This window comes from Pipra filicauda, unplaced genomic scaffold (assembly GCF_003945595.2).
Source record: "Pipra filicauda isolate LSUMZ 115617 unplaced genomic scaffold, ASM394559v2 scaffold23_size5868930_pilon, whole genome shotgun sequence".
NCBI classification, from domain to species: domain Eukaryota; kingdom Metazoa; phylum Chordata; class Aves; order Passeriformes; family Pipridae; genus Pipra; species Pipra filicauda.
The window spans coordinates 464,108-492,031 of record NW_024104354.1 but is presented as its reverse complement, the minus strand read 5'-3'; the positions used below and the strand labels follow the sequence as shown (position 1 = coordinate 492,031).

Here is a 27,924-nt window from a genome sequence, read left to right as displayed (position 1 = left end):
GCACTGTTCTTTCCACTCTACATGTATTTATCTTTTTTCAGCAAATGAGGATAATTTCCTCTAAAAGCAGCAACCCAGTTAATTTCAACCAACTACTTTATAAAAAAAATTAAAAATATTTATTATCTTCAATACCATCTAAATACCACTTAAAAAGTAGCAAAAGACATTTCTAAAGAGTTTCTGTTTATTGGGAAGAATAAAGAGTGTCCTTAATATTTGAATTCTGAACTGCAAACATTCCATGGTAACTATTGCTTTCTCCTGAATACTTGATTAAAATAATAAAAGAATTAAAATAATTGTTCATTTGTGCTAAACTGCGGTAATGTTAAATAACTGTTAAATACCATTCCTTGAGGATATTACTCTCACCTGTTCTTTCCTTATAATTACTTCCTGTGAAGCTTGTTATCATCTCCAGAATTGTGTCCTGTTGAAGTCTACTGTTTTGTTTCATTTCTCATGTGGAAATGTTTAGAGAGTTTGTTTCAGTTCTGTGGACAGTATTGCACAGATATATACAGAAGCAGAGCTTGTAACACTTCGACTTAATTTATTCTGACATGCAGAAACCGTAAAACTAGTCTTAATTTCCAGCCTAATATTTGTCTGTCTGTAGATATCACAGAAATGGATCTTGGGGGAAACAATATAAAAAAGAAAGAGAGAATCATTCACTGTCCTCCTCTTAAAAGGAAATTAGCAGTCTACTTCATTTATTGCAAGCAAAATTTGTATAATTTTATCTTTGTTACAAGCTTTAGCTTCCCTAATCAGGCATTCAAGAGAGGAACTAGATCGTTCCCTTATGCAACACAAGTTTGTAGTCTAAGTTAGACCTACTTTCACAAAGGAAATGCTCTAGACTCTTACAGCATCCTGTCACCATAGTCGTATATAAATGAATTTAAAAAAAAAAAATCAAAACAAACCAACGTACCATACAAAAAAAAAAAAACAAACCCCAAAAAACCCCAGCGCACGCACCGTGTTACGTAGACCCTGAACACACCACGTAACCAAAACAATGCAGTTGTTCAAAACCGGAATTCAATCAAACCATTTTCCAGAAGTTTTGAACAATCCATTCTCTTTGAAAAAGCTAAGAGTATCTAAGAAGCATAATAGCATATACATATAATGAAAGCCCATCTAGCTGCAGCGTGTTGGCTTTTACTTAATAGAAACTTCCAGAATCTAATGATCATATCAAGACAAGCCACTGCTGTGAGCCACAAGACTTCCACAGATCCTGTGATCTTTTGTGCTTGAAATCTGCTTACAATGGCAACTCAGCATGGGAAAGCTCTTTGGTTGTCCATCGAAAATTAATAAATTAAGAAAAGTAAAAAATAAAAACCCATCAGCTTTCTTAACTGATGTCACTGGAATATTAATTTGCCTATAAAAGACACGAAGACTGATTGTTCTTTTTTTATTAATGTAGATGGTTAGACATTCTTGAGCATTGTTTGTGGTGATTTCTATAGGCTTCAGGAACCATGCTGTTTAGAAAAAGTAACGAAAATAGAATATCTGAACTTCTAAATTCAAGAAGAGAAAGGATGAAAACATTTTTATGTAAAAGAGTTAACTTTCACGTACACTCTTTACTGCTGGGAAGACAATCAGAACGGTGAACCTCTGGACAGAACACTAATCTTCAGCTTTCTGCTCCTCATGGAAGGGATGATAAAAATCACACTTTTGTGATAAGGTAAGACAGCTCAATAACAGAAACTCACATTAGTGATGGATTAACCAAGGGAAATGGGAGTGTTCACCTGGAATAAATCTAAAACAAAACAGATCTGATTCAAAACAAATACAAAAGCTACCTCTTTCCATCAACTTTAAGTTACAGGCAAAAGGCAGCAGAAAATATATATCCATCTGTTAACTTAAGGAAGCTACTATGTTTATGCTTGGACTACGTATTTAACAAATACATGAAAATACGATTTATGATACATCTATTTGCTGAAAAAAGTGTAATATCTATTTTCATGAACTTTACTTCTTCTGCAGATAGAGAAATAATCTTAGTTACTTTTAGACTTATTTTTCAAGCATCAATTCCTATATTTTATCTTATTAGAGAATCAAAGGAGAATATCTGCTTTGTTTTCACTGCTTCCTATATGCACTACTGACATTCTTCTGTGAACTTAAGGACTCATTTTTTGCCACCTACAAGGCAGATATATACAGTGACATAAGGTAGGGTCCTTAGATATATGAGAATATCTTCAGGAAAAATAAGAATCTGTGTTTCATAGAGACACATACATTGAATGCTTTGCTGATAGAAGGAATCAGCAGATGAGCCTATAGGAAACTGAAAATAGCTCTAAAAGGTCTGATCAACTTGAAAGAGCAGCTGATTTGCAGGATGTGGAAGGGGAAAATATGATGGCTTCTCCAGAAACTGCTAAGAGCTCTGCCTGGTGCTGAGCCAACACTGCACTCCAGTATGGGTATGGTCAAACAAAAAGGTTTTTTCTTGGGCCTGAGTCTTAAGAGCTTCATGATACTCCTCTCCCTTGTACCAACACACGCTGCCTAAGAACATGCAAGAATCATTCGAAGAAAGGCTGGTCATCTTTCAGATAGCATGTGCATGCTGAAAGCTTAAATGCCATAGGAACTATTACATTGAAGCTGGAAAATACAAAGAAAAGTCACAGTCTGATCCTTCTTCTATCTCATTACTTAGTACAATCAATACATTTGAACACAGTCATGTGATACAAGGACACAAAATCAGAGCATAAAAACAGGATTTAGAAATTGAGCCCTAGATGTGCTGTTAATAGGTTCTGCTTGTTTGCAAACTAGTAATGCTGGATTAGATTACAAAACAACATAATTAAGGTTGTGTTTCTGACGGTTCTGAAGTGAATAACAGAGCAAAAGAAACCAAGGTCAATCACAAAAGAGACATTCTGATCTTAAGAGACACGTAAGACTTGAAATCAACTAATTTTACACTGGAATTAACTAATTTAATGTGGAAGATATTAGCTGCAAACCATGCATGTTTCTTTTGTGGAAATAATCTTGTAGTTTCTTTCCCCAGTCACACACATGGAGAGCCATTCTTTGCAGGGGTTTTAGGCTGTGAGGGAAAGGGAACATGCATTAAGTATCAAAGCCTTTATTTTCTGTTTATCCATGTGAAGCAAGGAAGGTGTTGCCAGATCCTCTTTTTCTGTCCCTTCACTTTAGTGCCTTTTTTCTAGTATACTGCCTATATAAAGGCAGATCAGTCTAGCACCATACTTTCTCAGTCTGCCTTATGCATCCACCTTAGACAGACAGCTTATCTGAGTAAAGATCCTATAGTCTTTGTCAATCTTTCCAGCCTTTATATTTTCTAACTTTACAGCACTGACCTCAGCCATAGCTTTCTCCTCTGACCGCTCTTTCACCTTTCCCCACTGCCAGCTCTGCACTGAAACTGTCATTGCCTCCTTGCTGCATTAGCAGTAAAATGGATCAGTGATGCTTTAACCATACCTAAAAATGGGGACATTACACAGAAGTGGCTGACTGAATGAATTAGAAGGTGAACGTCAGAGCTGTAATTAAAGGTGAAGTTAATGTTAGATTCTCTAAGTCAACCTTTCCCCAGTAACCATGCTCTGAGGGACATTCATCACAGAAATTTTTAGACTAGTCTTCCTTAAAAATTGTTTTCTTGTCTTATAAACCCTTTTGACATTCAAGTTCTTCAAGGAGATCCCAAAATTATTCATATGCTAGGATCAGCAATTCCCAGTTTCTGTGGGGCTTCTTTCTATGGAAATGTTGGATGAAGTTCTGCCCCCAACTGCCAGGGAAAAAAATACACCAGAAGGAATTTCACAGAAAAAAATTGTAATTTTTATTAATGTGGTATTTTGCCAACAATCACTTTCAAATGGGAGAGTAATCTCTATGATAATGTGATCTTTAAAGTATTATTTTAATAGTTATGCATTTTAAGTATTAAGAATTTAGTGGATTTAGCCAACTTGAAACTGAGACATTCTAAAAACTAAGATTAATAACTCTTCATTTAAGGAATGTGCAAAGTGAGAAGGCAGGATTACCATCTTTTGTTCCCAATGCCAGAAACTAAATGAGCCATGTGTCCTTGTCAGGATCACAACTCTGATAAAAAAAAAAGGTTAATTTTCAAGCAGGATTATTGTAGATAAAACATGAACAAATGTGAGACTTAAAACTGTTTTCTCAAGAATCAGGACTGAGATACTGCTAAGTAAGAACAAGAAAACTCCAACAACCTCCTCTATGCTAGGCCACTACCTAAGGTTACCAGAAAGAAACTAATTTTAAAATTTCAGTTGCTTTTCCTGTTGAAAAACACATTTTCATTTTTCTTTACATTACAGAGAACCAAGTCTATGCTAACAAATGGAACCAGAAACCAACTGGAATGGAACAACTTTGCCCTGTACTACTAAACTTCTACCCTCCAAAATGGCAATGGCACTTAGTCAACAGGTGAGGAAAAGCCCATGGGCCTCCCCTGCCAATTCCCAAACTTTGTCAGGGAATCAGCAAGCAGACAGCTAGTTGGATGGAGCCAAAACCCTGCCAGGATCCATCATAACATTTTAACAGTAAGAACAATTAAGTTTTAGCACCACGGAATGCTCTTCAGCACTGTTTAATTTGGTAGCACTGATACAATCAATACGGCAGTTAAGGGTGAAAAAGCAGTAACTTTTATTAAAATTTTACAGTTTGACCAGGCCGTTGACCATGTTTGCCTTCACAAACAGCTCAGTTCCAACATGTGTACATCTCACAGCCCCCACTGTCAGAACACAGTCAGTCAGCCTGACACATGCAAAGGAACTGCAGTGCCAAGCTGCAGCCAGAAATGTGACACCTCCCTTCACTCTGGCCTCCGAGAACAGTCCCATTTGACAGCTATCATCCTCACCTACCACTGCCTCTTTTGGAATTTCCTTCCTGCAAAACCCAAGCGGGCTGGTCTCACATAGAGAGATCTGATATTTATATTTTAAAGGACAGATGTTAATTTTAGGCACTGTGGGAAAGAGTGCTAGCAGAAAGAGCACAAAAATGAAAACCTGATCACTAAAGAGCAAGTGACAACACTGGAACCATTGTTTATAGAATAAAGATCACCCTAATAATCCTTTAAAGGTCTGAATGTGCATATCAACAATACGCACATTATGAAATAGTCAGAAGAATAAAAAAATTTAAGCAAAAAGCACACCAAATTGATACAACTTTAATCATGGAAAATGAACTACACGAAAAAGTGTTGAAGAATTCATATTTTAGAAATGTTGGGATGGCATTTCAGAAGCAATGCCTTTCCTACAGTAAAGGAACTAAAAAAAATCATTCCTTCTTGACAGTGTGATCTGCCGAAATAGCGTATGTGTCCCTGTGTACCTTCTATGTTATCTAAAGAAAGGTCCAAAAAGCAAATACAAATATACTAAGGTAAAAGGGGAACTTCTGTAAAAGTTTTTTTATTCTTTTCATTTAGGTGGCATAACATTATCCCCAAGAAGCTGACAGTTCCACTACACACATGCTATATCTATCCAGACAACAAAAATGACAGTATCTTTCCTACTCTCTAAACTCTCATTAAAAACAAGAGTTAGACACCAAAGTGTGCTAAATAGAATAAGACTGCTAAAATACCATTGCCAGGTGCAAGGAAACCCTCAAGAGTGCACAGCACCTACCAACCCATTATACTACAAGGAAAGTCAAATCCATCACAGCACAGTGGAACTTGAAAAAAATTAAGCCTTGAAAGTAAACAAAAGGGGGAAGAAAAAAGGTCTCAAATCAATTCTCATCAGAATATTGTCCAACAAATAAGCATAATCATTATTAAACTCCACATGTGGTACTCCACATGTTCTTAACAGAAGGGTAAAACAACTTAATTTTTCTGAGAAGATGGGTAACATGACCTCCTGCAGTTCAAGTGGCTGAAAATACAAAACAAAATTACTACCAGCTCTACACTTACAGAACTGAACACTGTCTTGTCTTTTTTTTTTTTTTTTTGAGAAGCAGAGAATAATTTTACTTCAGGTATGACTGAAATTCTCAACTTCTGCTTAAAAAGAAGTCTTTGCTAAACCTGACAGGTCCCCTGAATCAAAATGAAAGGAATTAAGTTTAAATCCAACTTAATTATTTTGAAAAAAAATTCCTTCCTTCAGTTGCTTTACTGTTGCATGGTTGATGTCCCAATATTAACAAAATCCAAGTCTAGTTTTTAGCAAGACACATTTATGTAACAACATTATACAACTCAATGTTTAAGAGAGACAGTTTCAGAATCTCTTTGCTATGGTTCACGACATGAATGACTGATTATCTAGGTTCTGCACTGAAAAAAAAAAAGTTGCATGTCCTAGTAAAAATTATTGCTTTGTTGTACTGGAACACAAATCTCAAGAAACAGCTCCTAAATCATACTGTTAGCAGACAAATATACAGATGAAAGTACAATGCTACTTTCAATTTTCTTGTTAGTTCAAAATAATTCTTCATGCAAGAACACACAATACACTCATACATCATATGGACATGCAGAACTCACTTGGAAATGAAGGATTCCATGTCAACTTATAAAACCCCCTGATGTTGCTTTTAAAACATGTCATGTAAAATGATACATTTCTCAAAAGAAGCCATGTCCTTCCAGTAACAGACACTCATTTGCCAATAGCTAGAAAAATCAAAGTCTGGGAAAATTTAAGTAAAGCATCTCTCTCTGCACTTGACTAAAGCATTGTTATTACACAAGGATCAAACATGAGAAAAGAATAAATACAAGACATGGAAATGACATATATGAAAAATTAATTAAAATGGACCAGTAACATTCATTTGCTCTGGAACCTGAAGAAACTAAGCTTACACATACCATCAACTCGAGGAGCAGCTTTTCAGGGATTAGCAAGCATCCTGTCACACTACTCTTTGAGCAAACCAAAACCAAAACTTTCTTTTTCCACTCCAAAACAACCCTTACGATTCATGCATGGCTACTGCAATGTTGTAAGGTGCTGTAAAAAAGAAAAGGCTATAAACACTATCAAGACCCAGGTGACAATAAATCATGGCTCCTCAGGTTAAAGCAGCATAACTCTGGCTGGAGTTATAAGACAGTTCTATAAACTTTCAGAAGCTAGAAATTGGAAATAAAGAACTTCGGTTTCTCAAGTCATAAGAATTCATCATCCAAAGAAATCAGGATGAATACGTAAAAAAGAGGAAATACTTGTGCTTGCCAACCTCCCAACTGCCACAGAACTTTGTCGCAGCAAACATATAAATCGCGTTCAGAAAGCCACCAATTTGGCTTCACATAATTCTTAGTTCTCTCACCACTGTACTCAGTATAATGCCCATCAGTATTACTTGTTAAATAAGTAATTCACCTGAATCGTGTTATACATGCTCATACACAGGTGACAGAAGGTATTGAGCACATCTATTTGACACCTATTAAGGGTTTTACCCGAAAAAATACCCCAAGTTTATATAAAAAAAATTCAAACCATACATTGGCAACATGTTCTGCAATTCTATTTTATGGCAATAAAGGATGTATTCAACATATTAAGTAGTCTAATCTTAATTGGTAAAATATTCTAAAACTTCAAAATTCCATTTATATCAGGGAAGCTTCCTTGCATGATTTCAGAAATCAACTCATCTTTCATTTACAGTCATAAAATAGGTGAGAGATATAGCACTGATGAATCCCAAGATGTGCATGAATTAAAAGATCTACTTTAAAGACAGAATAATGTATTAAGAATGACACTACTGCATATGTAGCACAATTATTTTACTGAATGTTTCTAAAAGTAAACTGGCAAAACCACCGCAGGCAGATGATAGTCCATTAAAAAATCTCAAACAATAAAAAACCCAGAGCAGGCCTTACCTAGCTGTTTTTCTCGTTCTTCTCTCCGTTCTCTGGCAAGCCGTTGCCTGTCATCAACCCTTAGTACTGTTGGATGATCTACAAATAGAGGGAGGGGGAAAACATTAGGCACATAGCATAAAAACAAATATTACCATAAACAAACTTTCAGGAAAATGGCTGTTAAACAACTCTAACTACTCTAATGTCTAAATAGATCACATTTTCAGAAATCTTATGAAAAAAAATCCAGAACAACTGATAATCAGTATGCATTCACATTTAAGATGTAAAACACTCCCAAAGAATAGACCAAGGTTTAACTGTGAACACCCAGAAGACTACTGCCTGTGAAAACTCAGGAAGAGGTTCTATTTCCATGCCCAAAACAACTTGACTGCTTGAGAGCATTCTGACAAAAATTTATTATTCCGTAACCTCTCTCCAAAATGCACCCACAGGAAATTCTATTACATTAAAGTATCTTCTTCCCAACAATATTGTCTCAGAACAACCAAAAAACCCTATTTCACAATACTGAAGAAGTCCAGCACCCAAGCAAAACAGTTTGGATCAAAGCACTGATCTTGCTGAGTAGTTCTGAAGCAGCTCTGGCTGAGCCTCTGAAGACAGCATGACAGTGATCTCAACAGATATTTGTGTGCACATGTATTAAAAACTCCAACAAATGCATTAAAAGCAGTGAGTGCAACACATGCACGGACTGGTATAATACCAGAAAAGTAAGACAACAACTTCCTCAACTATCCTTGTAGGCTGAAAGCAAGCTACATATCTTTAAGAATATCTGCAACTGGTCCCTTGGATCACAGCAATAAGACTAAGGATAATATGAAAAAAACCTCTGTCAGAGCTCAGGTTTGACTTTAAAAATTCAGGCTTTGCTGGAAAAACATCACTTGCTCAGTGATGTCTCTGGAAGTCAATAAAGTTCTGAACAGCTAGCATCCTACTTCCAGTCTCAGCAATGGAGTGGTTCCAAACAAAGGGAACAAAGTCCAAATTACCAATTCATCTCAGCATGCTGTGAAAACCAATTTCCTACTCATCCTTAGCCTGTGCTACTAAACCTGGAAAGCTCTTAATTTTATGCGTCTTTCACTAGCACTGAAAAAGTTCGCTTTGAATAAGAACACAAGTAAACCAAAAACCCCCCCAGAAAAATTAAAAAGATTCCTGGGTATAAATAAATGGTCTGATTTATTTTAGTATTGAGGGGAACACACTTTTAAAGTATTTTAAGATAAAGAACTATCCAGAATGCTGTCACCATGAAAGTGGACAAGACAATAGAGCCTTTTCACTATTCAGTGTAAATACACAAGTAAGTAACTTGTAAAAATACACAGCCAGTCTACTTGCATATAGGCTGCATACCTGTGAAGAAAGTTACTAGCAAAACAATACAATGGGTCATAAAACTGAGGTTAAAGATATTTGCAAAAATACATCTCTGAAGTGAGGATGAGCTAGACTAATTTGGAATAGTTATCTGAATTAGACAAAAAAACCCAATAATGAACCAGTTGGATGAACCAGTTCACTGACAACTTCAGCTTAAATACTCTTGAACTCTCACCAGTGAAAAACTATCATCTCAGCAACGTCAGACCAGAGCCTCAATTAAGGGCATTAACAGCGATGCAAAGTAACAGCTGCAAGGAGAAAACCTATTGCATAGTTGGCAGGAAGAACATTCAAACATGATAGCCACAATGAAAGGTGCAAACAGGAACAAGTCACCAGCAAAGACAAAGGTAATCCATCACCCAGTTACAGATCAAAACTGTAATGTTGGTTGAATAGCACACAGTGTTGCCATTTATGAAACCATGCCCAGCCATGCCATCGCATAGATTTGTCCATTGTATGGTACAGATTAACATTTGGCTGATGTGAAGAAGTGTGCTGACTCGCATGCAGTCTCTTTAGCATGCAGACACAGGTCAAAAGGGTAATAGTATTCCTTCTCTCTCGTGACTGGCACAGAGGATTCACAAAACATGAATTTCTGTAGCATGAGTAATTAGTGCTTGTGGAATAATGTACATTCAATATGAATTCCCCTGGAAAACAAGGATTCCCTTCAAGGGCTGTCAGCAAAGTCAATGTAACATTGAGTTGACAGAAAATGATGAGACACTGGGGAATAATGTAAAAACCTGCTTCTTTCAGAATATCCTTTCCGTTGGGTTTCCCCCCCCCCCCCTTTCTTGAGAAGAGAGATTTCCCTATCAAGGAAAAAAAACCAATTCTTCAAAGAGGCAGGAGGGTTACATGGACAGGCAAACTGAAAAGGTCTCCCTTAAGAATTCCTAATTATAAGCAACAGAAGGAATAAAATAAATTTTTAAAGTTGCCCTCTGACACTTTCTTGGAAGATATCCAATTATTTTTTCTATATCACACACCTGATGACATTCATGCATGAACAGCCCCTCTCCCAACACCTCAGGATTTCAGAACAATCCTAGAGAATTCACACAAAGTTGCAGGCTATGCACAGTGTAAGTAGGTCTTCAGTAACAAGCTATTTTGCATAGATTTGGGATCACAAAGACCTAAATCAATATTAGTACAAAGATGGGAATAACTCCTTTGTAGCAGACCATCATTGCATTTGCTCTGCTAGGGGTTGGAGCATATATTATCAGTGCAAATCTTACACTGATAATTAAAATGTCTTTTCTGAGCCTTGAAAATGATCCTTCATAGTTTGGCTACAAGCCCAACCTCCAACAATTGTATTCTGAATCCAAGTGATCTGCTGGCACCCTCAGTGCATAGCATCAGTAGTTTCAAATTGTGGCAAAACAAGGGAGTTCACTGGGTTCACTAGGCCTGCTCCCCATTTTCTTTCTCATGTCTGTACTCACTAACAACCCATCATACAAATACCTGTGGGACTGGCATTTTCCTTATTCAGTAGGAATACCAGGACAAACACACAGTACTTTGTACTCTCTCTCACTCATATTCATCATCAGGCAATAAGATTTACATTACTGCACAAGAAGATGGGAAACATGTCAGTTGCAACAAATCTTGCAAGAATTCATCATTTTTTACAGAAATAATTGATATGCAAAGCCTTATAGACAACACTCCAGGAAGATCCACATGCTGCTATAGAAGCTGCAGTTTAGTTATGATACAATATGTGGGAACTCACACTAAGCAACCTATTTCACTACATTTACATAACAGGTATAGAATTAAGCATCTGTATGAGAGGGATGTTTGGAAAATAAATAAGCCATAGTTCTATAAAGGGGAACTTAATTTTCTACCTGCTGCTGGAAATCAAGCTTTTAAATTACATATGAAAACAGTATTTTCCCATAAACTTACAACACCTGAGTACAAGTTCAAAATTCATTTTAATAAGTTAATAGTTTAATTTTTAAAAGCTTACAAGCTACAAATGTATTTTGCAGAAATTCAGCACTGAAACGTCCCTAACTATATTTTGGTCCCTAATTATATCACCAAAAGCAAAAAGCAAGTTTTCAAATCTTCTATATAATTAATACTCAATGAACTCTTAGGCACAGTTGACAGCTATAGGAATTAAGTTGCTAAATTAACAATTGTCATATGCACTTAGAACATACTGCCAGTTTCTGTGGCTCATACTATCAGCTTCACTCAGTGTGGCTTCAAAAGTCACTCAACTACTATTCGTCATTTCCATCTATAATCCTCTCACAATCTCTTCTCATGAATGGTCTACCTCCCCAGAGGGAAGGAATCCCAGTGTTGTCTGTGTTCAGATCACACATCTCTCCCATTTGCCCAAGACTCCTAGGGTGCTAATTTCTTACACTAAAGAAACTAAAAGGGATATCAAGTGGAAAGCAACAGTCAGTTTGTATGTCAGTTCACACCTACGAACTAACCCAGGGGAGAAAGAAATGGAAGCCACTTGAAAAGATGCATTGCTTGGATCTCAAACCCTTTTCCCTTTGTCTAACTCCCTTTGCAATGCCACGCACACATTCAAAGTTGCTTTGGACTCCCAATATTTTTTCATTCTACGGGCACCTTCCAGGCAATAAGGACATTGTTCATAATGACAGCTGTCACTGCTCCGCTGCAAACTGGTTTGTTTTTTAACTAAAACAGTTTGACACAAAATTCATATGCAGTATAAAGAAAAAACAACAACAAACCTCGAACAAACAAAAACCAAATCACCATCTCTCAGAAGCTCTCTCTTCAACATGGATTACAACAAGGCTGGGTGTAGAGTTAAACCCTAGACACATGCCTGTGCCTTCCCTCTCTCCGGCCCCAAGAATTTTGCGTTCCTTTCTACACACCAGCATAGATCAAGGGAACGTAGGAACAGCTAGGATGCTCTCCTGAGAAATGAAAATTGGATTAAACTACCTCAAGATAAAGTGGGTATTGAACACTGTCCAACACCAAGAGCTCTGTTTTTGCTGTGGAAGTAGGTAATGTTATCTTTATTTTCTCCTCTTTCTCCCACTGCCTTTCTGATTGAAAGCAGCCATGAATACTGTGCCTTGTGTAGGACCCAGCGCCGCCTGGCAGAGCATGCAAAGTGTGATCTGAACACAGACAGCACTGGGATTCCTTCCCTCTGGGGAGGTAGACCAAAGGTACCCCGTTTGGGGATAGAGAAGAGTCTGTCAGAACAAAACAGTCACTGAGCTGCCAAGCTGTCAAGGAGTTGAAAAAGGAATGCTTACAGTGCGCCTAGTCCTCAGCAACACAAGCACCTATGCTTTCTAAGGCACCTAAACAAAATCATTATTAACTGCATATTTTAAACTTGGGTACCTGAATTGCACTACAAGCAGAATTTAGATATCTAAGGGCTCTCCTGGACCTTAGTCTAAGCACGCAAGTGGAACAGACCCAGGGCACCAAGGACTGCATTAGGCGTTTTAGTACCTACACTTTCAACTGTATAAGTGAACAGTGAATTAAATCCACACGATGTACCAATCAGGTATGGTGAAGTAATAAGAAACATCTGCCCACTGCATAGAGTACATTACAGAATAGGGCATGCTTTGTGGTAAGTGAAGAAATGCCTCAACAGAAGCACATTTATAGAAAAGCTGTAAATCTCTGCCTACAGCAGATAATTCTCATTCAAGCACAGATACAAGTACAGTGGCTTCTGTTGTCTTATCTCACTTCCCAATCCTCATTCCTAAGCCGTACTAAAATAAAAGTAGACTCTTTTAGTTTTGCATCTTTGCAAACAATCACAGATTCCAGCCTAACTAAATACGAACAGTCACTGGTACCATTTTGACTGACACAGCAAGAGAGGTACAAAAGCAAAAAACTCTAGAAGTTCCTAAGCCAGCTGCTTCCCATACACCATTGAGGCAAACAGCCTTTTAACATGGAGCATGTGGAAAGGCATACCTGGTTTAGTTCCAGTGTTGCTTTGTCCTGAAGTAATTTTCTTGTCTTGTGTTTCAGAACCTTCAGCTGCTAAATAAGGAAGAAAAGAAGATATTAACCATTTTATTTAACAACAGCTCATTCACCTTATTATAATGTGACTTAAATATTGCCAAATTCCCTTTAAAATCAGACTGTTCCAAGAGATCACCTTAACGCCATTCTACACCATTTTTCACAGAAAAACCCCCAAATGCCACACAGAAAACACTGAAGCCACAATACAAGTTCCTATTTCAAGATGAGGAAAGAGCCACAAAAAGATTGCATTTTAACAGTGTATGTTTTAACAAGATATATCAGATGACTTGTAGACTCCAGGTTCCTAAAAGAATGCTACAAGATACAGGCAAAAACTTCAGAGACTCTTCACAAATTATTAACACACCCATTATGCGGAACTGAAGAGAGGACTATTTATGACCTGAATGAAATCTAACCGAGGCGATATTCCATTATTTACAATAGACTTTTAATCAGGCCCTACCAGTCTATAACGAGATCTAATTCCGGAGCTCTGAATGATCTTTCAACCCTTTATAAAGAAAAAATCCCAAAAGATTCATTACTATACTTCAAATCACAACCATTTCCTTGTTTCAGCACCTATCTGTAATTAAAAAACAAGCCAGGAAATTAGATGCCACGATTTTTTCAGCTTACTACTCATTCTTTTATCCAGCGGCTCCATGACAGGAGTGTTTCAGTCCAGAACACAGCAATCTGGGAAGAGTCTAAAGAACTCTGTAAGAATTCTGTAAGAATTCTAAGAAGCCTTCCACAAACAGCAAACGAGGATATTTGCAATATTTGCAAGCAAGAATAAAAAGATAGTTTATATTAAACAAAGCTTAAGGGAGGAAAGACACCAATTCATTTGAACAAAAATATCACTAGAAATGAAAGTTGGAAAAAACTGATTACTCCAGATTTAAAAGCTAAACAGGCGCTTTAGAAAACATAATTAAAAAAAGCTTTTTTTCAGAAGGCTCTAAGCAATTTCTTATGCATGTCAGCTTTAACAATATACACTGAGGACTTAGTGCCTAAGTGAGTTCATTCCCTTCATGGCCTCACAAAAGTCTTTGTTTCCTCACTTAACTCTCCACAAGCATGTTTCAGGATTAACATAGAGGATAAAAGGTAGCAGCAAAAACCTACGTTACATGTACTGTAATCTTTTTGCAGGTGGAAGGCAGGTTAGGGAAACAGAAAAATAGTGTTGATCAAATGTTTAGTGTTCAAGAGCAATGTTTTGCCAAGAGCAGTGTTCAAAAATCTCATCATCTCACCAATAAAAACGTGTGAAATTTTAAATAATTGTCAGTCACTCCTCTCCCTGAAAACTGTAGTAAGTCTCTTGTGATCAATAGAAATAACCACTGTTGAACTTAACAAATACTGATTCCAAATCACAACAAGAACTCTTAACACTTTAAAGGTAGCCCAATAAAAGATTTCAGAATTTGCCATTTTAAAGGCCTCATACAAAGGATTGGTTTGACCTATAGGTACATGGACCGATTTTTGCCAAGATAATTTGAGCAACACTGAACACTTGCACCTCCAGGCCTGGTAGGATCTACTATTATCAAAAGCCATATTTGGTGCTAGAGTGTGTCCAGAGAAGGACAATGGAGCTGGTGAAGGGTCTGGAGCACAAGTCCTATGAGTAGAGGCTGAGGGAGCTAGGAGTGTTTAGCTGTAGTGGGGGGAAACAGTTTTTCCCCCTGGCAGTAATAAAATGGTAAAACCCCAGGGGGTTGGATACCCCTCGTGTGTGCTGGCAGAGATCCAGCTGCTGCATGAGAAGAAGAGCGAAACAGATAAACCTGCTGCCTTAGAGACACTGCTGCTCTGAAGAAGGGATCTTTCCTTCTTCCCTCCAGGACTTTTATTTGGAGGGGAGAAGAGGTTTGATCCATTGTAAATACTAATGTCATGGTAGAGATAATTAAGATTGTATATAATGTATGTTAGTATTTATTTGTCCAGTCATTGTAATATATTCCCTTTCCCCCAATTTGAGTCTCGTGTGGTTGTCTGGAAAACCCATCTCACATTGGGTTGAGATGTGAGAAGGGGCTTAGACTAGGGAATTGGATTTTGAGGCTCTCAAACCATGACATTAGCCCAGGGAAAAGGAGGCTCAGGGGGAACCATATCACTCTCTACAACTACCAGAAAGGAGGTGGTAGCCGGTGGCGGCTGGTCTCTTCTCCCAGGCAATCAGCAACACAATGAGAGGAAATGGCCTCAAGTTGCACCAGAGGATGTGGCACCTGGGGCCATGGTTTAGTGGTGAACATGGCAGTGTTAGGTTAACAGTTGGACTTGATGATTTTAGAGGTCTTTTCCAACCTTAACAATTCTGTGATTCTAAACACTTCATATCATAGTCATATCATATCAAAGTTAAGGTAGTAGTAAAACAAGCTTTTCTCCTGCCTGTATCAACCACTCAGAACACTCTCAGAAAAAATACCACTGTAATGCAGTGGGCCTACATCACAATTCCCATCAGCCTGGCCTAGGGCACCACACAGAAGAGGAAACTCTTACAAAATAGTAAAAATATTGTTTCTAAGAATTAGTGAGAGCACTGATGTTCTAATAGCTTCAGCACAAATTTCTTTGCATCTCTCATACTGTGTATACACATTATTTTCAAGCATTGTGCCATGGGATTATGCAACACTTCATTAACTTCAAAAAATTGCTTAAATGCCATCCAGAAAATACATTAAATACACTTGTAACAGAGCCTAGGTACACAAGGTAATATTTTCCCCCATATTTCCTTGTCTAACATTTCCTTGGAATATTTTGTGACACATTTTGAGTACACATTCATATGACCACTCATATGACAAGTGATGAAAAGAACAGATGGTACAACCATGAATTTTAACGATGCTGGATACCAAATAAGAATTTGCACGAGTATTTAGTAACCAGTGTAGGTGTTCTCCCACATAAAATACTTCTTGAGCTAAGATACAAACAGCTTAATCAGACAACTAAACATCTAAGATCCAAACCTAAATATTGACAGCACTGGTTCCAGCAATACTCAATAATCTAACAGATGCCAGGAGAAATATAATTTAACTACCTAATACTTCCTCTGCTGCTTATCTTGAGCCACTATCTTTACATGGAGGGACTAAAAGTTGCATTAAGAAGTGTTAGAAAAGGACATTTTTGTAGCACTATATCTGATGAGAAACTTGTTTAAACATGTCTTAAAATGGCTCTTTGTGGTCCCTTTGCAAACACGTGTTTCTTCTTCCCAACACCCCCCACAGCAACTGTTATCTCCCATGCAGGAGTGTCCTGGGAAAGGTATCCTGAGGTGTCCCATTGGTCCTTTGTTTAACCCCTTCCTATTGGCTGTTGACCCTTTACCTGATGGTTTTTTCTGTGTGACCCTGAACTCGTGATTGGTTCCCCTTTGACCCTCCTAAAAGCTTTATAAACCCCTTCCCAACAATAAACTCTCTCTGGCCTCCTCTCCACGCCCGGTGTGCTGTCTCTGTGCCTGCCATGGAGCCACGTGGGTGGTGGGGGGAGGGGAGGGCACCTCTCCCCTCCAGGCTCGGGGCCTGAAAAACCCTGTTTCTGGAGTCCCCCTTCCCCGTCCCACAAGACGTCGGAAATGGTTCTTCAGACGGAGAAGGAACTAGAGCTGGGCTCCCCCACGTCGTGGATGGGGAAAGGGAAACCCATACATTTTTCTGTGAAGCATTCTGGAAACTTGAAATGCTGAAGCCAGCCTGGATAATAGTGTACATATATTGGGGAAGACAATCTAGGAATCCAAGTTGTTGAGACTGGAAGGGATTTCTGGAAATCATCTAGTCCATACCCTCTACTCAAAGTGAGGGTGCCTCAAGCAGGCTATGCGTGGCTAGCTTTTGAATACTTTTAAGGATGGAGACTCCACAACTGTTCTAAGCAACCTGTGCCAGTTTTTGCCCACTGTTCACAGTGCTCAAGTTTTTCTTATGTCTGAACAGGAATTTCTGTAAAACGGCTTTGTGCCCATCATCTCCTATCTTGTCACTGTGTGCAACAAAGAGGAGTCTGGCTGTTTCTTTTATTTCATTTCATCAGGTATTTTCTGATATGTGGTTCTTCTGATGTATGTGGTTTTTTCCTTCCAACGTTTTTGATGTTAAACTCAAGTGCTATATGATTTGTCCAGAGTCTCACAAGAACACACTGCTCAACCATCCCAACTGAGAGATCATACGGATAAACACTCGGCCCCGACCTTCCACAGATCAGAAAAGCTGTGAAGAGCTGCACCATCTTCACTTTGCAAAGACCTGCTACCATGAATGGTCTTCCAACTGTTGTCATCCAGAGATGAACTCTCCAAACCAGGATGCCCTGGTCAGTTATTAAACATTTTTCTTTGGCCCTCCTCCCCAGGCGAGATGGTTCTCTAACACCCATTCTCTTAGATAACTTTCAGAAAAAAAGTCAGATAAAAAGCTTTGTCTAAGTGAGGCCTACAAGGGCTAAAAATATGCAAATTAACCTACCTATCCAGTGCACAGATTTTTGAGACCACACAGAAATCACCCACTGACTGAAGCCCTGGCAGAATCAAAACCTTGTTTTCCTTCTGAACACATCAACGCAACATTGTATTATTGTGATTGGAAGTTGTCCCTTCGCCCCCTCCCCCCAACTCCATTTTTTAAAGGTGAAAGCATACATATCTGCAAGTTAATAGTAATTTTAAAACGGAGCAAGATTATCCATTTTACTTCAGCTATTCCTGTTAAATGCTCAGTGACTGCGAAATAACTGATGGAAACAGAGCACCGGTCTGGTGTAAGGATTGCTCTGAACTACTTTTATGGGCTAAAGCAATATCCCTATTACTCTATAAACACAACGTTATGCTCAACGTTATCTAACATGTCATCCAAAGTCACTGATGTACAAGACTGCTGCAGCTCACTACAGATTAGTGAAACTCCAATTTGCCTTGAGATGAGCTTTGACAAAGCTGCTTCAAACTTGTGGAATAATCTGCTTCCAGCTGCCAGAAATGCAGATTCCTTGAAGATGTCAAATACTTTCTCCCCTGAATTTTCAGTGAGTTTTCTCTACCTCCTTTCACCACATGCTTCTCCTCTAGTGTTAGTTACACAGACCTGCATGAAATGCCTAACTGCAAGTATGTAAATATTTATTTAACTAAGCAACAGAAGCCAGGACACACCAGAAATGTATATCTATCAGAATTAATTTAAGATATGAGCTACCAATAATTGCTTGAAAGGTTAGAACAGTGTAGAACTTCCATTTAAAGTCAGCTTTTGGGGGGATTAAAATGCAATTGTGAAACAATATATTCCTTTGGCAATACAAGTTAAATACATGCATTAGAATGGATTTTGTGTTGCTTGAATCACAGAAACAGTGAAAAAAATCAAAACTAAATTACCATAGCTTTATTTTAGAATAGTAAAGAAATAAATGTCACACGTTAAAAATTACTACTTTAGATTGTGAATTTAGAACAAGTTACATTTGCAAAATAAACTGGAGGACAAAATCACCAAAGAAACTTAAAGTACTCTGATGCCATCCTGACACGTGCTCTACATCACTGCATTTTGGTCTGCTAAGGATGTAACACAGTCTATAATAAGACCCTGAGAGGGAATCAAAAAACACTAAGCTCCCCTCTCTCAGCTCTGCCATTACTATATGCAATAGTATGAAACAGAAAACTATACCTCAGTTTCCCTATGTCAAAAAAGAGGGGAAAAAGAGGGGGGAAAAAGGCAAGGTACTAAATAATATGCATTTTTTAAATGCTGAGCTCTTAAGTGCAATCAGTTGCAGCACTGAATTCAGTACTTTAACATCCCAGAGGCAGAGGTGAAAGGGATCCGTAAGGCTGACTACTGCAAGGGAGGATCTCTGTTGGTTCAGCTTTTAGTTTTACTTTGAAACAAGACAAGTGGAAAACCAGTAGGTTATTCCTAAAAAAGTTTTGTGATGGAAATTAATTCTATTTAGAAATCTGTGATCAGTTCCAATATGTCTTTCACAATCTGAAAGGTTTAATCAATAATTCTAACACCAGGATAAGTACAAGCTCTAGGACTGACAAGCAATTTCATATAAAATGTCAGCTTACCCCATGATCAGTATCTGTCAGAAAAAAATGCCTTTAAGAACCTTACAGTCTAGGGTGTTGCTCTTGAAGTACTAAAATCAGTTACATTCAGCTTCTCCAGAAGAGGCCTGTGTAAGCAGAAATAGGAATTGGTAGCAGTGGGAAGCAAAACTAGAGCAAAGAGAAATTTTATCTTGATAAGATTCAAATCTGAGGAAAAGTCTCATAGGAAACATTGACAAGGGAGGAAAGTATAAGCTTTTAGTTCTTCTTTACATACCAGGTGAACTCTGATCAAAGGGAACTGGCCTAAGAGACTAAGATAGCAGATCCAAGGGGAAAAACTTAGTCGAGAATTAGAGCCCCATGAGGGTGTGCTGGAAAGCAGAAGCAATATTCGCCCAGACCCTGGAAAAAACACAGAATGCCAAGGAAACATTGAGCTGGGAAGCATCGCATGGATATTTTTGACGGGCTTTCTTGAAAATACAGGAGCTGTGCAGAATACAAACGTTCGCTTCTCAGACCATGGCACATCGAGTGCATGCTTGCACAATGTGAACCAGCTATTCCAGGGAGGTGAAAGGCAAAGCAGAGCCCTCAAAGCAAGGCTGAAAATCTGGATAAAAGAGGCTTAAGTTCTGTTCCATCAAAGAAGGGAACCAGCCACGGGACAGAGGCAGCTATACTACCAGGTCTCTACTTCCAGAAGTGGAATCTTCAACACACTAAACACAGTGTGAAGGGGCACTTGGGGACCACAAGCAAGAGGTGCTGCTTGGACCTGTGTCAGGCGGTCAGGATGTGCACAGCAGCTCCCCCTGAACTGCATCCTAGCAGGCATCTGAAAAGGTGAGCTGTACACAGGCTGCAAAGCTGTGGATGAGAGCACAAGCATAGGTAAGCCCCAGGCATGCAGACAGCCATGCGTGCCTGACAGCACAGATACGCCTCTGGGTAAAGGGTGCACTGCGCACCAAAGGGGAGATACCACCTTAGAGTTTCTTGCTCTAATTCCGCAAGTGAGGGAGAACTACTGAGAAACAGCCACGAGAAAAAAGAAATAGCTAAAACAGAGGAGGGGAGACTACAGGGAAAAAAGAAGAAAATCTAGCTGTTCTGTACCTGCCACTTGTCAGCTAATCTCCCTGTTTGACTGAACTGCTACTTAACTGTCAAAGAGAGCTGGGGGGTGTGTTGAGAGATATGGAAGGCATCAGAAATGACAGCTGGAACAAACTTCAGTAAAAAAAGTGTTGCCAATACACAGCAGAGGAAACTCAGCGCTAAACTGGGAAATTTAAAACAGAGCATTTTGGGAACTGATATATTCTTTACTCCTTAGCATCCAATTCTGCTACCTTGAATTACTTCCTTATGAACTTTGCAAAAAAACCCCAAACATAAACCCCACTCTTACATTCACTGGCTTATTTTATATAGCATGTTATGCCTGATATGCACAATGTAAAAAATGCATTGTTTTAACTACTCAGAATTAAGCAGAGAAAAGAGCCTTCTGGGGCTGTATAAGTAAGAAAAAAGAAGTGGGGCTAGTCTAGGCAGTTTTATTAGCCACTGGGAACAGTAGCTGGCTAGCATGTCAGTCATGTCAGAGGTATTGCTGTGCTGGGTGGAGTGTGTTGAAAGTGCAGACACAAGTCAGAGCTGATAAAGTTTATTAGCTTAAATTCAGAACCACATTAAGATTGAAATCCTGAATACCTGACTGAATAAGAATCTGAGCATTCAGCAACTGGCTGTTCTATTCTAAAGCAACAGCAAACGAACTTAAAGAGTTTCTCAAATGGTAAAACCTGAGCGTTTATCCTGTAAGTAAATTCACGTGAGCCATGATCTAGGTGCCAAATACAGGAAAAAGCAAAGTTCAAAATGAATCAAAGTTTTCCCACTTTAGAAGATACTTTTGTCTCTTCTAACATCCATAGTTTATGAACAAGACATGTAAAAGCTACCCTCCACATTTACAGTAAGCATACATCTTGCAAGTCTTTAACATTTCTTATTCTTTGTGTTCATATCTATATATACAAACAATATACTAAATATCTTATATTATTACATTAATATTTTAGTGCCATTTATTGCTCTAGAGTTCGGTAATTGCATTCATTCCATACTTGCATCCCATACTTATCTTTTACTTGCATTTTAAAATTGTAAGCTTGGGAACAAAGGACAGTTGGTAAGTAGGTCATAAAGTCCTAAGGCTGGCCAAAAATTACCAAAAGACATGCAGTTTAGCTGATAAAAAGGCAAAAACCAAGCATCTGCATGTTCAATATTAAAATCTTCAGAGTAAGTCAGAAAAATGTGTCAAGTGTCCACACTCCATTGCACCTGAAAAACCCCAACCCCTCTTAAAAGCACTGAACACCAAGTTCACAGAGAGACACTAGAAAGATTTCCCTAGCGGAACTACCACTTCAGAAGAAAAACAGAATCACATCTAAACCAACATCCTCAGCTTTCCTAATTTAAATTCTTCAGAAAACTATTAGAAGAATGGATAGGACTATACCATTAGAGATCCAATCAAAATCTTTTCATAACAAAACATTTTAATTATCAACACTGATAAAATTATTTTAAAAGAGATCTACAAGGTTTTTACCAGTACTACAGTAGTGAGGCAGTAAGAACTGCAGTGTGTGTGAATTCTCCAAAAGGCTCGAATCTAATGCATTCCAGTGTCTTAAAACTAAAATCTAGACTTCTGCTTTGAAAGAATACAAAGTTGTGCTTCATTCTGGTTAGATGTCAACACTTAGATTCTTTTGTTAAGGAAAGTAGGTCGAAGGAACTGTTGAGGGAACTAAGGTGAATCAAAGAGTGCTTCCAGACTACAGACTAGTTGGCTATTTCTGGTACAGGTAATACAAGCCTTCACGTTTCAGGTAAAAACTTTTTGAAATTTCCATCATTAGCAAACGGAAAATGCCTGTTCTTTTAAAGGCTAAACAGCAGTACTTAGAGACTACATTTACAAGTTAGAAGTTTGACTCAGAGGAATGACAGAATATCTGTATTTCATTTCTACTCACGGAAACAGTAAAGCAAAGTTCATGCCTTATTTAAACACACCTATAAATTACTTTTACATTAAAATATTTTCGACTCTTAAAATCTTGATGCTTTAGTACAGCTCTTTGTACCTCCAACAGTGTAGAACTTAATGGTCTGGTTTGCAAATATTAATAAATTAAAAGACACCAAGCTGCAGGGACCATACCAGTTCTTTTTGCTCTGGCACTTGTCATAGAAGTCTACCAACAGAGTTGCCAAAGAAAGCACTGTTTCCGATGTTCCTCATCTCTGGTGTCCTGGCTGAGCTAAGCGGAAGTGAAAACTCATCAGTATTAGTGTTTACTACTCATGGAATGGTATAAAAGTTGCCATTGTGTTAATCATATTGTTGACTTGAAAGATAAACAGAGGATTTAAAACTGTCACAGCTAATTTAGCACTCAGATGTAAAACACTAAAAACCAGAAGCATAAATAGACTTCTTTGGAAACAATCCACAGACATAAACCTGGATGATGCAACTAGCTATAGGGAAAGGGAGGCATTTTTAAAATTTTTTTTAAAAGATTAAAACTGTGTAACCGCTCCACTGGGAGATGCATATTTATAAAAGATTACTTTTGGCTGACTATGTCAGCTTTAAAAAGCATTGTATCCTAAAATATTAAACAACATAGAACATACCAACCTGAGTGCCTTTGTAGAGAGTTTTAGAATCTCTTAAATATGATAAAAGAAACAGTATCTGTAACAGCACCTACAAAAAAGCTGACAATCACATTATATCCTCTGGATAATTATATTGCATCATCTTACTGCAATATAAACCAAGGATATTAACACAAAAAGACCAGTGGAAAAAAGGTCCCTGCCCCGTTGTCTGCTGAAAAAGCCTGTGCTGTGAAGCTTGTTCTGCAGTTGACCAGAAGGCCGACAAGCTTGACCAGACACAGATGAGACACGTGAATGGAAGCTTTTTAATTACACATCACCAAAACAAAAGCTGAAATACCACTGCCTGAGGGCATGCAGGGCAACCTCAGTTCCATTTTACACTGTGCAGCCTATCTTAGACCATGTGCTCTTCAAATACCAAAACTAGGCAATATGCAAGATGCAGTGATTTATTTGAGTCTGTTACTCAAGGGCAAACACTTTCAGCCAAGGTGCAAGAGTACCAGCTGGTTTTCCTCCTCAGATTTCTGACTGCTGCAGGCAGCATTTGCTGCCACAATGTCAGACAGATTCCCACATCCAGGATCAGTGTCAGTGTATTGCTGTAGTAGCTGTACATGGAAGGTCACCTCAGAGATTATGAAATGGAGCACCTGTACAATTTTCTAGAAAAAAAACCTTTCTGGACTTCAACTAGAGACCTTTCTCCAAACCATGAGGTAATTCCTGTGAGTAATTCCAAGTCACAATGAGGTTTACACCTACTGCTGAGAAACGGAGAATTAGGCACAGACTAGCCTGCTTTCTATATCACACTGATTCCAAGGTCAGATTGCTTGAGCTGGGAAAAGCAACTTGAGTATCCCCATTATTTGATATCCTTGCTCAGAGGGCACAATGATCAAAGCATATTGCAGCCTTTGAGTTCTAGAAAAACATAGATAGCAACTGCAGTAAAGTGAATATGGAGATGGAGAGAAGGGGAAAATGGATACTTTGCTATACATTGCTCTATTAAGCAATTTGATCTTAAGACCTAAATATTTTTAAAAACAATTCAACCTCTTTGGTCTCAGCTTTGTAACAAGAGAATGTAATCACTTCTCTCCCCCAAAAAGGAAAATAAAATAAAGCATTCTTTTGATGCAATATATCTTTTAAACTTAGAAGAATATGTCACAAAATTAACAATATCTACTGATTAATTTAGGATACTCCCACTGACACAAAGCTCTCCAGACTGACACAGAGTTTTCTTCTTGCCAACCCACTGACACATACGAGTCATCACATCCCTATTGAACTCAGTACGTATCCACGCTTTCATCTGTGCTTTAAACTCTCCCCAAGTTTAACCCTCCCCAAGGCTGCACAAGTCTGACATGACTTAGCTCCTAACCATGACTTAGGTTCTTAGTTACTATCCCAGTGACTTCATGTTTAGTGAGTAGATCCATAATGGTGGTACTTCTGCCATCATAGAATCATGGGTTGGAAGGGACTTTAAAGATCATCTAGTTCCAACCCCCCTGCCGTACCTAGGGGCACCTTCCACTAGACCAGGTTGCTCAAACCCCCATCCAACCTAGACTTTTAACAATCTCAGGGATGGGGCATCCACATCTTCTCTGGGCAACCTGTTCCAGTGCTTCACCACCCTCACAGTAAAGAATTTCTTCATATATGGCAGCATACTGACCATTCAAAAGCAAGGCATTACTGTTTTTCTGTCTCACAATAATTAACCCCTTTCTACAGTAACCAAGTGATTCTGTTGTCATATGGGGACATCCCCACATTTGTATACCATATTCAGGTGCAATTTCAGTATGCCCTGTGTAATAACAAACACATGTTATCTTCACCATCTGTCTGCTGATGGCAGGTGAAGTTTAGACCATGGAAACAAGGTGAGGTTTTGGAACTGCTTTTTTCTATAGGGAGTAAATTCAGATAGGTACTGGCTTTCTGGGCATTATACAGAAGCAACAGATTTCAGCTGCTTATGTTTTGTTTTAATAATGGAATGGGTTTCATCTCCTGACTTGGCACCCTGAACTAACTGAGGTACTGAATGTGCGAGGGCCTTGTCAACACAGACACCACAGGAGCTCGACTTGGCTGAAAAGCCACGTTAAGCATTACATTGAGATAGCTATGCTGTTCCTGGTACCTAATTATCTTCATACAACATCACTTTAGGCCACTTAGATTTATGTCTGGGACATTTGCTGGGATTTTTCTTCCAGATAGATAAATTCTAGACTACCTACAAGTTAATTGGGACCAAGACAAGTAACATAGGTAATCGTTTCACTGCTGCAGGGTTTCCTGGGCAAAGCTCTCTGCAGCTCAAATTTTGCAGAGATGTTCAGAGTCCTCCTTCCAGTCTCAGAAAAATAAAACATGAATAATGCCTGCCAGTTACTATAGCAACAACCACCTCTCAACTACAGACAGCAGGAAGATTCACAGAAGCCAGGCTTTGTTTATATAACCCCTTCTGTACAGACAATTATTTCCGAAACAGTTAAAACTACAAAGACTCCATGCTGTTATTTAGCAGTTAAGTTGCTGGATGCACACGTTCAAGCCATTACTCTAATCCAGAGTACACTTGCCTGAGGAAAACAGGCAGTTTTCTGGTAGCCTGCCTCTGTCTCACTAGAAGGGTTGTTGTAACTACATAGAGCAAGTGCAACACTCCATTTGCTATTTCTTATCCTGTTCTTTATATAAAGATATATCCTATTACTGCAAGCCAAATAAAGCAAGCAATTAATGTGGTATAAAATGCATATACACAGAAACAGTGAGGCAAAAAAGAATGTTTCCTACCATTGCTGAGCAAGGAACAAAGCTGAAACACTGACTTAAGAAAATATATTTCTGTTGCATGTCTTATCCTTCATCACTTCAATCACCGTGAAAAGTTATGCCAGGACTACACTGTCGTATTTAAGGAGGCAGAAGACAAATACAGCTAATACCAACCAAGAGGTCAACAAAATTCTCAAGACACCATTTACTGGAAAACCTGTCTTTCAAAATAAACATCATAGGAAACTGGAAAATTCTATTTTCAATTCAGGGACCACTTCTTTACTGATGTCCAGCTGTCAGGAAATAGGACTTCCTGAGGAGTTAGGTATTGCTTGGCATAAAGGCAGCAGATTCTAATTGCTAATTACAACACTGCATGCACAGAACTGAGTCTGCACAAACAATCTTAATAATTTCTGAGCTCTATGTATTTGGAAAAATTATATAAATGAATATGTTTAGAGAGGCAAAGCTATATATTTGAACGGGAAGGTACTTACATGCAACCTTTAAATAACAGTAACAGTTACTTTTAAAATCTCTTTAACGTGAACACATCAAATGGTTACTAGAGCTCTTTGGCCTTTGTATTATAAGAATAATTCATCACTAAAATTCATCAAACCCAAAGTTTATTTTTTTCCCAGGTTCTCTCTGGGATCTGAGGCTGAGTGTCACACCACTAAAAAGTGGATCTTGTCTTTATATACTGCCACCCCACACCCCCACCCCCACTCCCACCATGTGCAGAAGCCTTTTTAAAAAGTAAATTTTGTTTCTCTAAAGAATTTCCATGGGCAGTTGATTTCTCTTAGACACAGACTACTCTATCTGCAGCACCAACATTTGCCCTAAGTCAAGGACTACAACAGCTCTTCATATATCATAAAAGCATAAAACATTCCAAGTCCATGTGGATTTTCTTTTAGTTCCTTAAGCACTGCTGTCATTGGCTTTCCAAGCACTTGCCTGTTAGCTCTCTTGGTGACTGCACTGCCTGACTGCCATAATTTGCAGCTCGTAAGCCTTTGGAGACGTAAAGACATGTCTCAGTCTTCAGAGAAACTTTTTGTCTCTGACTGACTAGATGTTATTTTAAGCATGTTCCACAATTTCAAAACCAGTCTGAGAGGATCCAGCCATATTAAGGTTTTAACAACCCCCCAAAATTAAGACTTCTAGAGAAAAAAAACATATGTAAGAATGGCTTGCTCCAGACAATAAATCAAAACCAACAAAAATCTTCCCTTACCTCATTCCACTGCTTTTGGTTTGATATACATGAGTAGTCGGTATATCCACCAAATCAAACAGGGTATTAAAAAAAAGTATTATTGTAATTCTATTTGATGCCTTAGTTACCTCGGGAAAAGCATCCATGGTGCTGTTTAGATTGTGTCTAACAGACAAAAACAGAATAAGTGTTAAACTTGTTGCCTTGTTTTTCAGATCTAATTTTTAATTATTTTATAAATTTGACATGACAGAGTATGTAATGTAAAACACCTGACTAAGCACTGCAACATGTCATAATCAGAATAAAACCCAAACCCAGATATTATTTTGAACCAGTGTTCAGTGTTTTGCAACAAATGCCTCTCATCCTTAACACTAAGACCTGCACAAATCTTTGCTTTTGGACAAATGTTTCCAGTAATTAAAGTACAAATTCTTACAAATCTCAGAAGATTTTTGAAGTTCCCATTAAACTGTACCATCAGGTATGCAGTACTACTGAGATAGATCAAAGCCTGACTTCATTCCCAGTTGTTTAGCCTTACTGATGAGAGGGCTATTAACTTTCAAGATCACAGTC

At 38.3% G+C, this 27,924-nt stretch overlaps 1 protein-coding gene across 8 annotated transcripts in view; it reads right to left on the bottom strand.

Annotated features, from left to right (window-relative positions):
- The window catches only part of MAP7 (microtubule associated protein 7), a 116,475-nt gene that overhangs the window by 37,776 nt on the left and 50,775 nt on the right, over nt 1-27,924 (bottom strand). For 6 of the 8 annotated variants that reach the window (XM_027746601.2, XM_027746600.2, XM_027746597.2 and 3 more), the window contains exons 2-3: nt 13,379-13,447; nt 7,973-8,050 (exon numbers count right to left, since the gene is read on the bottom strand). In XM_027746601.2, the coding sequence (XP_027602402.1) occupies nt 7,973-8,050; nt 13,379-13,447 (147 nt within the window). The remainder of the gene's footprint in view (nt 1-7,972; nt 8,051-13,378; nt 13,448-27,924) is intronic. The other 2 variants (XM_027746603.2, XM_039381786.1) reach the window with 1 other exon arrangement.